Source organism: Musa acuminata, chromosome BXJ3-6, assembly GCF_036884655.1.
Source record: "Musa acuminata AAA Group cultivar baxijiao chromosome BXJ3-6, Cavendish_Baxijiao_AAA, whole genome shotgun sequence".
NCBI classification, from domain to species: domain Eukaryota; kingdom Viridiplantae; phylum Streptophyta; class Magnoliopsida; order Zingiberales; family Musaceae; genus Musa; species Musa acuminata.
The window spans coordinates 40,417,238-40,429,099 of record NC_088354.1 but is presented as its reverse complement, the minus strand read 5'-3'; the positions used below and the strand labels follow the sequence as shown (position 1 = coordinate 40,429,099).

Below are 11,862 nucleotides of genomic sequence, written 5' to 3'. Positions count from 1 at the left end.
AGATCCGTGATTAGGCTTATCTGATCCGCTGCCTGGCTCATCCTCGCGTATGAAGGGCACCAGATGGAAGCAGACACGGAGAGAAGAATAAGAACACCTGTATGAATATTCTACACGATCAGTAAGGCTAATAAGAAGGATAATATGGCGTGATCATTGTCAAGAATAACAACAGAAACATTAGACCAACCTCCCTGAAAATACAACCAAACACGTTACCCTAAGCATCAAAAGCCTGATGTCTCGAAAACTAGGTGCGTTAAAAAGGAAAGACGAAGCTTTTCTAGATTATTTGGTGTCGATCACATCAAAGCTTCCAAGAAGACATACTAAATGGGGCTTTACAAAGAAGAGTAAACCCGCCTGCAAATCCAACCGGCGACCTACCAAACTTGTGAATCGGAATAATGAGAAACGAGGCACCGACTCGCTATCTAGAATCCATAGCCATAGCCACGCGCTCTTCGACCGTAGCATCGTCTCCTACCTTAGCAAGCATTATTGCAGTCAGCATCAGCTTGCCTGCATCAGGAAAGTCTTTGTGCTGCATGAGAATTCCTTCCACCGAAAGGCTTTCGTCTTTGATACTCGAAAATTCATCATCATCTTTCTGCAAAGGCATTACTTCCTCGAAACCACCACCATGGATCTGTGACTCAGGTCCATAGCACCAGCTGGAAGCCTTGTACAGCACAGTCTCTCGTAATGACTCTAGGACAACTTTATCACTCCAACCTTCTGCTGTTGATACCTGGATAAGAGCTATCCAGTCGTCTTGGCTGGCTGCATTCTTCCAACATTCCTCCAGAAGGCTTCTGTTGGACCTCCGGAAAGATGAACTTGTCCATGCAAACACTTCAAAAGGTTTTAAACACAGTTCTTTACTCGCTTCTCTCAAGCACACTTCGATCAGTTCTCCCGGAGGGAGGGGTCTATTGATGTCCTCTCTATCATCTGACAAGTGTCTGACAATCTCCTCCTGCAGAAACGAACAAAATAAAATAAAATAAATAAAATCAAAATAAAAAAAAGGAAGGATCGAGCATCCTAAAGAAATATAATAAATAAGAAATCTAAGAACACTGTTACAGGAATTGAGAGTCTAAACTATGCCCCTCACGTAGAACTAGCTGATCAAATTAAGAGAAAATTGTAAGAGAATTTAAATAGAATTATTAAAAGAACATCTTTAATTAAAATTTTTTATCAAAATTTAAATGATCATGTAGGAACTTTGGAAAATGCATGGAGGCACTATGGATACAAACTCAGAAAGTCGGGCTCTGGTCATGGAGTTTTACCAGGACTCATTGGTTGAATTTTAAAGATAATAATGCAAGGCTTTCTAAAAATCAGATAGATATAAATTTTTTTTGGATTTTGAATGGAGACAATTCAAATACCATATAAACGACCGCTAAAATTTAAGTGTATCAGGGAGATTTTTTGGGATCTAAAGATAGAGGTCAGCATCAAGAGAGTGCTGATGAAGGTTTTCGGAAGTTATATATATACATATAAGGATTTTCTCAGTGGGACTTTAACAAGTCACAGTAGCTAAAAGAGGAGGCAAAATTATTGCAAGTATAACAAAATATACAGACGGAGATGTTTTTACAGTAAAATGTTAACGGTTAGGAAAATAACATCTATTAAATTGCTTGGTTAGGGATTGATCGAGCAAAGATTTAGGTAAAATTAGTACTTAAAAATGAAAATCAAAATGTGCTTGTTAATAATCTTAAGGTTAAAAAAGGAAAATATTATTTTATGTATTATTTAATTAACATTCTATAAGTAACTTACCTTTAGAGATTAAAAAAAATTAGAAATCATAGTTTTGTTTGTAAAATTGGAACAAATAAAGGAAGTTTAAAGAGACTGAAAATAGGTAAAAGTTTTAGATATATTAGATCTAAGTTTGGTGAAGGCATTAGTCACCTATGAGTGGTTCAAGTGTAAAGTAGACTCAGTGGTTTTGTGTGATCATAGCATATTCAACACTTCAAAAGTAAAAACCTTATCAGACAATTAGTATGTTTTTTTAATTGAAGTATTGAGAATTATTAGAGTATCATCAAAAGTTAGTAATAACTAAGATGAGAATGATGAGATAATGATGGATTAACTTTTAAAATTGAATAACATATGATTTCATCCATTATATATAGACTTGATTAAAAAATTAACGAGAGAAATTTATGTAAGATGGCATGAACATTTTTAAAGAAATACACATCAAACAGGTTAGAGAACTGAGACAATTAGAAAGTACAACGAGCAATTAGAAAAGACCTAAAATTTTATCAAAAAATAAAAATAAATTTAAATGATTTTGATTTAATTAGAAATATTACGTTGTATATAGTTAAATGACAAGAAAGATTTATGTAGCAAACTGCATTATAGCTTGTTATTGTGGTAGCTTCTCAAAATGCTCCTATAATTTAGGATCGTATGTGCCAAATATGATGACAAAAGAACCACCACCGGCAACATTATCGTTCAACAAAAGCAAATTAGGTACCAACCACCACATGGAACAATATGTGCAACTTACTTCATTAAAATGCTCAAGATTATATATTTTGATACAAGAGGGCATGGTCATTGAACTGCCTAAGCCATTTGGATAAACAAGCATTGGTTTCAACTCAATATCTATTTCCAATTATTTTGCACATTGATATATTGCCTCTTAAATATCAGGTTCAGATATGAACAATGCCTAGTATCTTTTCTTTGCCAACAATCAAAATAAAAAAGAATTTATTTTGCTAAACAGAGCAAAAATGGCTGTCATGCAAGGAAAAAAAAGAAAAAAAATAAATATAACCTGTAATTTTAGAATTTGCAAATCAGCTTCTATACGCCTGGTCTTCATCTCAAAACTTTTGTCCTTACCTGACACATAAAAATTATGTTGATTAGATAATATTTCAAAACACATAAAAATTAAAAATAATATTTGAACTATATTATAGCTAGAACATTTTGCTTTACAATCAGCAAATTTAGGGGAAATCATTAAATTCTTTTGACCCTTATAATAGTGTGTAAAATGACATTAAACACTTCAACCATTTGGCACACAACTTTCATAAAGTAATGTTTATCTTGGTGACTGGGCAAAAAAGAAAAACCTCTGTCGCATATATTGTTTCCTTTTGTGTTAAATAATTACAGTTCAAACCATGAAGAGGAAGGGCAAAATACAATCATAAATTTTTTTTAGGCATAAACACCTTAAACAAGGTATCAGACTGGTAGTCACATGTGATTATGTCTCGACACAACCTTTCCTAATTGTTGTTATTATATGAACTGTTACGCAGTTAGTTTAAGAACTAATAATACTTGAAGCGAGAAAAACCAAACCTGCAACTGCAGCAATTTTAGAAAGATTAAGTAGACGCCTTCTGTCAGCAAGAGAAGACGACCTTTTAATCTGTACCATCTCTGGTTCTTCTTCAGTCATCAAAGGAGGTCCATCATCCAAAGATAGAGCAACAGCATGAAGAGTTTCAGAGGCTGATGAAAATTGCTTCAAATATAACTCATGAAGCCATAACAGATCTTTGTGCTCCTTCAGAAAAATAGCTAACTCTTCTTGGAATTCTTCTCCAAGCCTCAGCAGCTTAGAGTATTGATGGCTTGTCATCAGCTGTTTAAAAACAAAATAACTGAACCCTCCTTTTGGCCCTAGACTCTCGTGCTGCAGAAATATTACATTAAGAATGTTAAGAGAAGTATTATCACCCACCAATAGAAGCAAAGACATAGCTGAAGCATTGATTAGAAAATTTCAGATGCATATAACAGAACTAAGACCAAAATAACTCCAGATTGGCAATTTTAGATTTTATACAACTAGAAGCATCTTGTAACAAGATTATCCCGAAACTATATGTTACCTAAAGAAACATGTCCTGTATAATCCAAGTACATAAATATCAATGAATTTTGTTACATGTGTAAGACATGGCATGGCAATCCAGGTGGGCAGTTATAAAGGACTAGAAGCTTGTCCATACCATAAGAGTTCGGAGAAGTCCTGTATCACTAAGATCATAACACAGTTGCCACAGTGTTTGATAACCGTCATGTCTCCTTGCAATCAAGAGAAGAGGTTCAGTAAGCTCTCTAAATATGGCTTCTCTTCTCTCAAGATCCTCTTCACTCAAGTGTGACTCCTGAAGAGACAAAATAACAGCACCAAGTTACTTGTGTGAACAGGACTGATTGTTTATATTACACTCACTACATGGTAAAATAAAACTGGTCTCAAATCTTCAAGGCAACTACAATTTGATGAAGAAAATTTATAAGTAAATCTTCAAGCAGCAAGATTATTTCGATAACCAAAAGAAAGAAAAAATTAAACAGTACTGACTGCCTCAAATGCACTAGAAACTGAAAATGATGGTAATTGTTAAACTAATATACGAATTAAGGGATAACATACTTATAAAGCAATTACTTAAAAAATATCAATCAGATCAGTCTATCACTGGAAGAATACCAGTCTGTTAATCTTTTTCCTAGTTCATACCAGTAGGATCAGTACAAAGCAAACAAATGCACGTGATAAGCATCACCGGAACTCACCTGGTATTTCAATTCTGTCAATCTTTTTGCTAGGTCATAGAGTGAACCAAGAAGTTCATCTCTCCTCTGACAGTATTCCTCTAGTAGACCATGGTGTTCTTCTCCACATTCTATTTTCGCTGTAATTGAGCTAGTGTAAGCATCTAGCAAAACATCAGTAAGTCCTTCTAGTTGAGACCACATTTCTTGCTCAACAGACATATCCGTAGCCTGAACCTCTTTTAAGAGATGCATAATTAAAGATGCTAGGCTCCAGAGACCTGAGCGAACTACATGCTGACAGTTCCAAGATGATAATCCTTCCAGAGAAGGATACCAGTTCCTGTGTTCATCTCTGTAGTGCATAGCAGCCTGAATCAAAGTTGTGCAGGCATTTGAGAGTTCACAAGCTCGTTGCATCTGAATAATAAATGGTTGGCCTCCACCAATTACATATTCAAGATGATGAGATAAGCAATAAAAAAGCTCCTCTATATCAGAAACTTTAGTGTAAAATACTTCTGAATTATCACGATCCATAAGAAGAACAGTATTTCTACGAGCTTTCTCACCAACTAGCTGAATGAGGTTCCACAGAGATCCAGAGGCATCAGCTTGTGCATGAGAAGATGGAGAATCAGATAAGTATTTTCGATTCTGACTTAACAGATTCTGTAATTCCCTCAGCTGGATCATACTAGAAAGTTTTTCACCATGTTCCATGATAATTAGCGTTGAACGTCCTACAGAAAGGAAAAACAATTAATTTAACATAGCTAATGTTCCAGTGGAAATGGAAAAACAGAGTTAATACACAGCTTTCTCCACAAACTTGAACATAATAAAACAGCATAATCCCATTGTAATTATGAAAGCAAGGTCCAATAATGCCATACTAATTCACAAAGCAGCATTTAGTGGTCATCCATAATTTTGTGACTATGAATTTCCAAACTGTTTTTTTCCTTAGTATTAATGATAAAGCCAGGAGGCACCTATTACAGCATGGAAAGCAAAACTAATAAAGCAAATGACAGTAACTCTGACTTGCGAGTGAACCCACGGAAGGACCTGAAGATGATAGAGATGAATAGCCTCAAAATACAAAACCAAGTTATATCTCTCCACTTGCTGTATAACAAACTGAGAACAAAGCTAGACTCCTCACTAGGGACTTGAATTCCCTCAGATATGGTCAGTTTGGTACCCACTGAGACGTCAGCTAATCCACATATCTAGTAATCTCAGATTTCTTTTAAGTTTTAACTTCTAATGTGAAGTTTATAGTTAATTGTTGTTTTTAGATCTAGCTGTGCTTCCATGGCTTTAGTTGGTTTCTAAATATATGAAAACTTTATGAGCAAAATTTGAAAGCTTCATTTGTCCGAGACTAATTTAGGATGCATTAAATTGGTTGGTTTGTGTTGCAATTGTGAAAGTCTTCCGGTCCCTTTTATGCTAATAATTGGCTTCTTTAGAACTTTTTTCTCCTTTTTATGTTTGTAACTTAGTAACTTATAGATCTCTAGCCTCATTTGCAGTTCAGCCAACTAGCTCAGACATTTTGGATCAATATTTGCATATATTGAGTTTGGAAAATGGATCCTCTTACATCCAATATAGAGTTCTCAGACTGGATAGGGATCAACACTTAATCTGTTTGCAAACCTGATACATAGACCAGTTTGAAGTAGCAAGCTTTGGAGTTGTTAAAGTTCCAAGTAGACAATACTGTTAAGCTTAATAAACAGACCCAAAAAAATTATTACCAACTGATTAAAATAAAACAAGACAGCAATTAATCAATGCATTTTCCAGGTACAACACCCAAAATATCATTCTGGGAGCCTCACCAAATATTCATATAAGAAGCACTAAATTAAGGACATAGTGGCTCGATAATATGTAATATAAACTAATCTCCAATTTTATAAGACATCTTTAGTGAACTAAGTTAGGATACAAATCAGAAGCACTTTGTCTGGTTAAGAAAAACAAAGGATCAAACAAACTAATATCATAGTGATTATCAGAACTCAGAACCCTAATGGACATTAAAAGAAACAAATGTCATCCCAAACTGAAAAGACCCCATTATATTTCAACAAATTAACCAGTCCAAACCATTAAAAGAAACAAATGTAAAAAATTATATTGAAAAAATAGCCCAGACCTCCAGAAACTGAAAACAAATATCATACATTTCAAGAATGTCATGATCAATAACAAGATGCAGGACTCGGATCCTGGATTCTAAACAAAACATACTCTAACATGTACCCACAGACTGGATATGACAGGCACATGGCAGAAAGTCTATATAGAAGAGACCTCACAAAAAGGACTGACTTACTCTGTTTGGAAGAAAGTTCCTCGTGACACTTTGTTAAAGCAAGGAACTGGAGGTACTTCTGATGCTTCTGATGCTTATCCAGAAGTAGTGATGACACTACAGCTGAAGCCACCAACTCAGCTCCTCTGGTTGTTGTCCAATGTTTAGCTAATGTGTCAACAATAGATTTGCTCATGCGAGCAAAAACATTTGTTTCATCTTCTTTTAAAAATGCTCCTTTCTCTCTAAGTTTTTCAAATACACCTTGAACTTCACCAGAAAAAAGAAATTCATGAAATAAACGACTTAGCAAAGCCTCCGCTTCTTCATCTTGAGCAGTTTTGCCAACTAAAGCCAGTCTCTGTCTATCTCCAGATCCCCATGCTTCAGAACCAGGCCTTCCAGGAACAGTATTCCCTCCAGTTTTCTGGGTTTTTTTCTCTTCATCTACAACACTTTCATTTAAACTCCCCATCCGAGACAAACTCCGCTCTGGTGGCTCAACGCCACCAAGCAAAACAGCCTTTTCAGGTATTGCCCAAACCCCTGCTTTTTCAGTTAAGACAACCCATGCCCCTTCCTCACTGTCATCGATAGAAGGAAAAACAGAAGCATCAAGAACTTTTCCCCCATCCCATGGTAAATCGAACTGATAAAGCCGAGAGGAACCTTTCCAATAGCTTGTAACAGTAGCTGTTCCATCTCCAGATAATATAATCACAGAACCAGATGGCTTGCCACCAACACGTATCCTTGTAGAAAACAAGTAGCCCCTATCTTCAACTCTTGCTTTGGGAATTACAGTCTGAAGGGGAGCCTTTTTCTCTAGAAGCCTTTCATTCGTAGACCAACTGGTCTTTGTAGAACAACCTGGTTTATATTGCATTGTCAAAAGAGAATATTGTATGTAGTTTGAACTGCTCACTCGATCTTTACAGGAGGTGGCAACGAGAATAGTAAATTCTTTCCCACGGTCATCTAACTGCATATCCAAAAGCCAAATCTGCTTCTGTCCTGCTAGATCCTTCTTAATACCCAAATGACCATCATTACCAACAATTTCATGACTCCAGAGTTTTTTAACATTGATATTAGGTATAAAAACAATATTCCAACATTGAATCTCATGATCTGTCAGCAAGAAAAACTGACGACCAGAATCATCTGAGGAAGTATACTGAGGATGCCAGACCAGGGACCTAGCACACAGTTCATTCATCTGAGAAGAGCTATTAGAATTAACAGATAAAACATTGTGAAAAACCATTTGGCAATGTATTCCAGATGGTGAGAATTTAAATAGAAATAGGCCTCCAGTTGACTGACAAGCTACAGCAACACATTCTTGAGAACTACCGGGTATTGCAGAAACAATAAAAGAGTGATATCTTTCATGTCTAGCAGAAATATCACTTTCTTTTGATTGTGGTTCAGAAAGGCTAACAACTGGAACATTCAAACTTTCTGAGTAAATGTCAGGCCAATACACAACAGCTCCAGTCTCCTGGTTACAGAGGATGATGCCAGCAGAATTACACTGCTCAAATACTTTTTTTGAAGAAACATCCCATCTTACAGCACAAAGCATCCAATTTCGACCATTTGTGTATTTCACGCCGACAATCCTATCTCCAACCACAGAAGATGGCAACTCAAGCACAAAACAATTTTTTGGAACCGTGCCTGACAAATAGCTCCATATAAAGAGCTGAGTGTCACATATTATCCAAGCAAGTGATGTTTCTTTATCCATACCGCCAGCAACCAAACTGTTATCTGCAAGAAATAGGAAAAAATCAATTTCCTAAAGAGCATTTCTGAACATGCAAATATATACATATTCAACAATCTAAACTAGGAAACAAAATTAAGTTTACCAAAACCCTTCTTCAGAAGACTGGCTTGAGCATTACGAACAACCTGAGGAAATTCTCCCACATACACCGGTTGAATTTGTTTGCCACTCCCACCCTTCTCAGCTCCTTTTACAATTGGAATTCTAGGTGTAGAAGTATAAGATTATCAACTCGTAGAACAGGCCATTTAGCAGGATCAGAATCTCAGAAGCGAAACTATTATTTGCATATAAACTGTCTAACAAACTCAAAAGGGCTCAAATAACAGAAATATGAAACACACACGTATGTAAACAATCTAACATAATTATTGAGTCATTCAAGTAAAAAACTTTTAAATCATAAAAACTAAGCTAAAATAGGAGTACCACATTACATGAATAGCTTAACAGCAAAGGAAGGTAGCAAGTCACCGAATAATTTTTCACTAGTAGGTTCCGCATGAAGTACAGCATCACAGAAATGACAAGGAAACACAAAGTGATTGGCCAAGTCTTGGGATGGAACTATCTGAACAGTAATGATTTCTAAAACACTTCAAGACTTCGAACACAAAAGCTTGTACCTCTCCTCCATATGTATTTTTGCAAATGCTCCTTTGTAACAGTTCTCATAAACAACCAAAAGTTCCGATGTTTTTACTCGTGGACTTAAAAGAACATCGAATCGACTGATTGTGGGTGGTCAACAGATATTTATGTTCATAACCAAAATTCCTGCAATAGAATCCTTCATAAACGGGAAATATTCAGACATGAGTGAATCTCTACAAGCATCTATAGCATGTCACATTTTGCTTCTTTATATTACTACACTGACAACAATGCATGCAAAATAACTTGGACTAGATCATCTCTAATTTTCCATCTAGATGCACCTACAACCTCATTAATTTTAATGGTCATAGACAAGTGGCAAGCATATCCACAATGCAAGTATTCAACAAGCAACCCAAAGTGAGGAGTGAATGATGCACTTATGCACATTTCACTAAATAAGGTCCCAAAAAGAAGCTCCATATCAAAATAGCTATTGAAAAATGAATGTGCAAAAAATCTACCAGATTTAGGAAAGGATTAATAGCATGCCTCGTGTTCATCATATTACCAGTCTGACATATATGCCTTGTATCAGCTCATCAAGAACACGCACGAGAAACTATTGAAGTTGATAACAAAAAGATCAAAAAGTTACATGGAGGATTAGTAAACAAATCTCAAGCAGACTACCCAAAATCCTTGACCCCAATTAATAAGAAAGAGAAAGTATTGGATGATTCTCAAGGTTATGATAATTCAATAAAGATTTTGAGTGAGCATTGTGAGTGCAATGCATTGACGCCACACATTTTTGGTTTCATAAGCAGATTTCAAGGACCTAGGGAGCTGAACAAAAATACAAACACGGAGACAAATATCAAGTCATCGAGGTCACCATTTTTCCCGGTAAAATTTTGCATCCAGATGACGCAAAGTACCAGTAGCAAACAAGAAATCATAGTGTTTTTGCCAAAGCATATGGACTAGACCCACGGCACGGAGATCTGATGAAATGTTATGATATTACAGATCGTAATAAATGACATTACATAATCATGCAAACATGTACTAATATTACTAAAACAAGCCTGCTACACTCTTCTCTAATAAAAAAGGCCTTTTACAGTGCTAATGAATAAGAAGAATGAAGTTTTTTTATAGGATTATTAAAATAAAAAAGCAGAGGTGGAGATATCAAGGAAGAAGTAACTAATATCTCAGGGAACTAGCACACCCGGTCGGTGAAACATATCACATCAAAAGTAACTCCCACGAATCAATCTTCTGCAACTGTACATATCCTCGAAACATGCTTCGTAGTGAATGATTTACTTTAATATTAAGTAATAGCCTTCGCTTCATTTGAACAAAACTTTGTCATCATAATTCATCTTCTCTAGAAGTTTACAAATAAGAAAATTATTACAGCAGAGACAGGACAGGAGAAATATAAAACCTAATTCCACAGTCTCGCTCGTCTTAGAAGTTCGATGTGGCAGATTCAGAACTATGAAAAAATTTCTAGAAACTGGAACTAGAATGAACTTGGCATGTCTCGTCATCCGCTCATCAGGAAAACCCCAATGATCAAGAAATACCATAAGATCCTTAGAGAACATTCCGGAACAGGAAAATAAGTACGACATCTTGAAACCACAAGAACCACGAGGACCTAAACGAGGGATACCACAGCAACCCTAAGGGATGAATCAAAAGTGAGCCTACCTGGCGAGGACGGAAAGGCGAGAGGACCACGGCGCGGGGGTGCCGGTGGTCGGACGGCCAGGGACAGAGGCGGAGGAGAGGAAGGAAGGGCGCGTCTCGTCGAGAGGCGTCGACGGGGAATCCGGGTGGTTCCGGCCCTGACTGGGCGTGGCAGCCAAATGGGGTTTCCTTGCCGCGGGGGAGAACATCTCTAGCGACCGGGATGGCGAGCGAGAGAGCAAGCGTTTGTAGAAGAAGAAAGGGAGAGCGGTCAGGGTTTAGGGTTTCGAGGAGCCCCGCGACGAGAGGGGAGGGGAACCCGAAACGGGTGGGTTTCGGGCGGGGGCTTCGTTTCACTTTGAAATGGCGGACGCACGGAGGGCTCGACCAAAGACGGCCGGCGTGTCGCCAAATTGCGATCCCTATTGCAACCCGGACAATATTAAAGCCATCAAATTAATCCGTTCATTTTTTTTTGGGGAAAATTAAAATTAATTTAGTAATAATATATATATATATATATATTTGTATTAATTATTCTTTTATTATTTAAAAAAATATAATAAATGGATTTTATGATTCTACAATCGAAGCAAAACATATCTAATTGGACAAAGAATTAGTCAATGGATTTTATGGTTCCAATAAAAATAAATAAATGATTTACGTAAATTTTGTGAAATCAAAACTTATTGATGTCATGTGATAAACACTTCAACACAAATTGATTAGATCAAAGTTTATTATATCTCAGGATTATCGCATCACATTTTATATTACTTTAGTAATGGTACACAAAATCCACTGTAAAAGAGTTAGTACATTTTGAAACATATCTTTCTCT

The 11,862-nt window shown here is 36.4% G+C and overlaps 1 protein-coding gene across 1 annotated transcript; it reads right to left on the bottom strand.

Annotated features, from left to right (window-relative positions):
• Positions 1-122: 122 nt before the first annotated feature.
• LOC103990080 (nuclear pore complex protein NUP133) lies at positions 123-11,425 on the bottom strand. Its single transcript, XM_009409107.3, has 8 exons — positions 11,040-11,425; positions 8,797-8,918; positions 6,941-8,695; positions 4,609-5,330; positions 4,035-4,193; positions 3,379-3,715; positions 2,837-2,904; positions 123-979 (listed from the first exon to the last, which is right to left on the bottom strand). The coding sequence occupies exons 1-8, from the start codon at positions 11,225-11,227 to the stop codon at positions 431-433; spliced, it is 3,900 nt and encodes a 1,299-aa protein (XP_009407382.2). The 5' UTR covers positions 11,228-11,425; the 3' UTR covers positions 123-430.
• Positions 11,426-11,862: the final 437 nt, after the last annotated feature.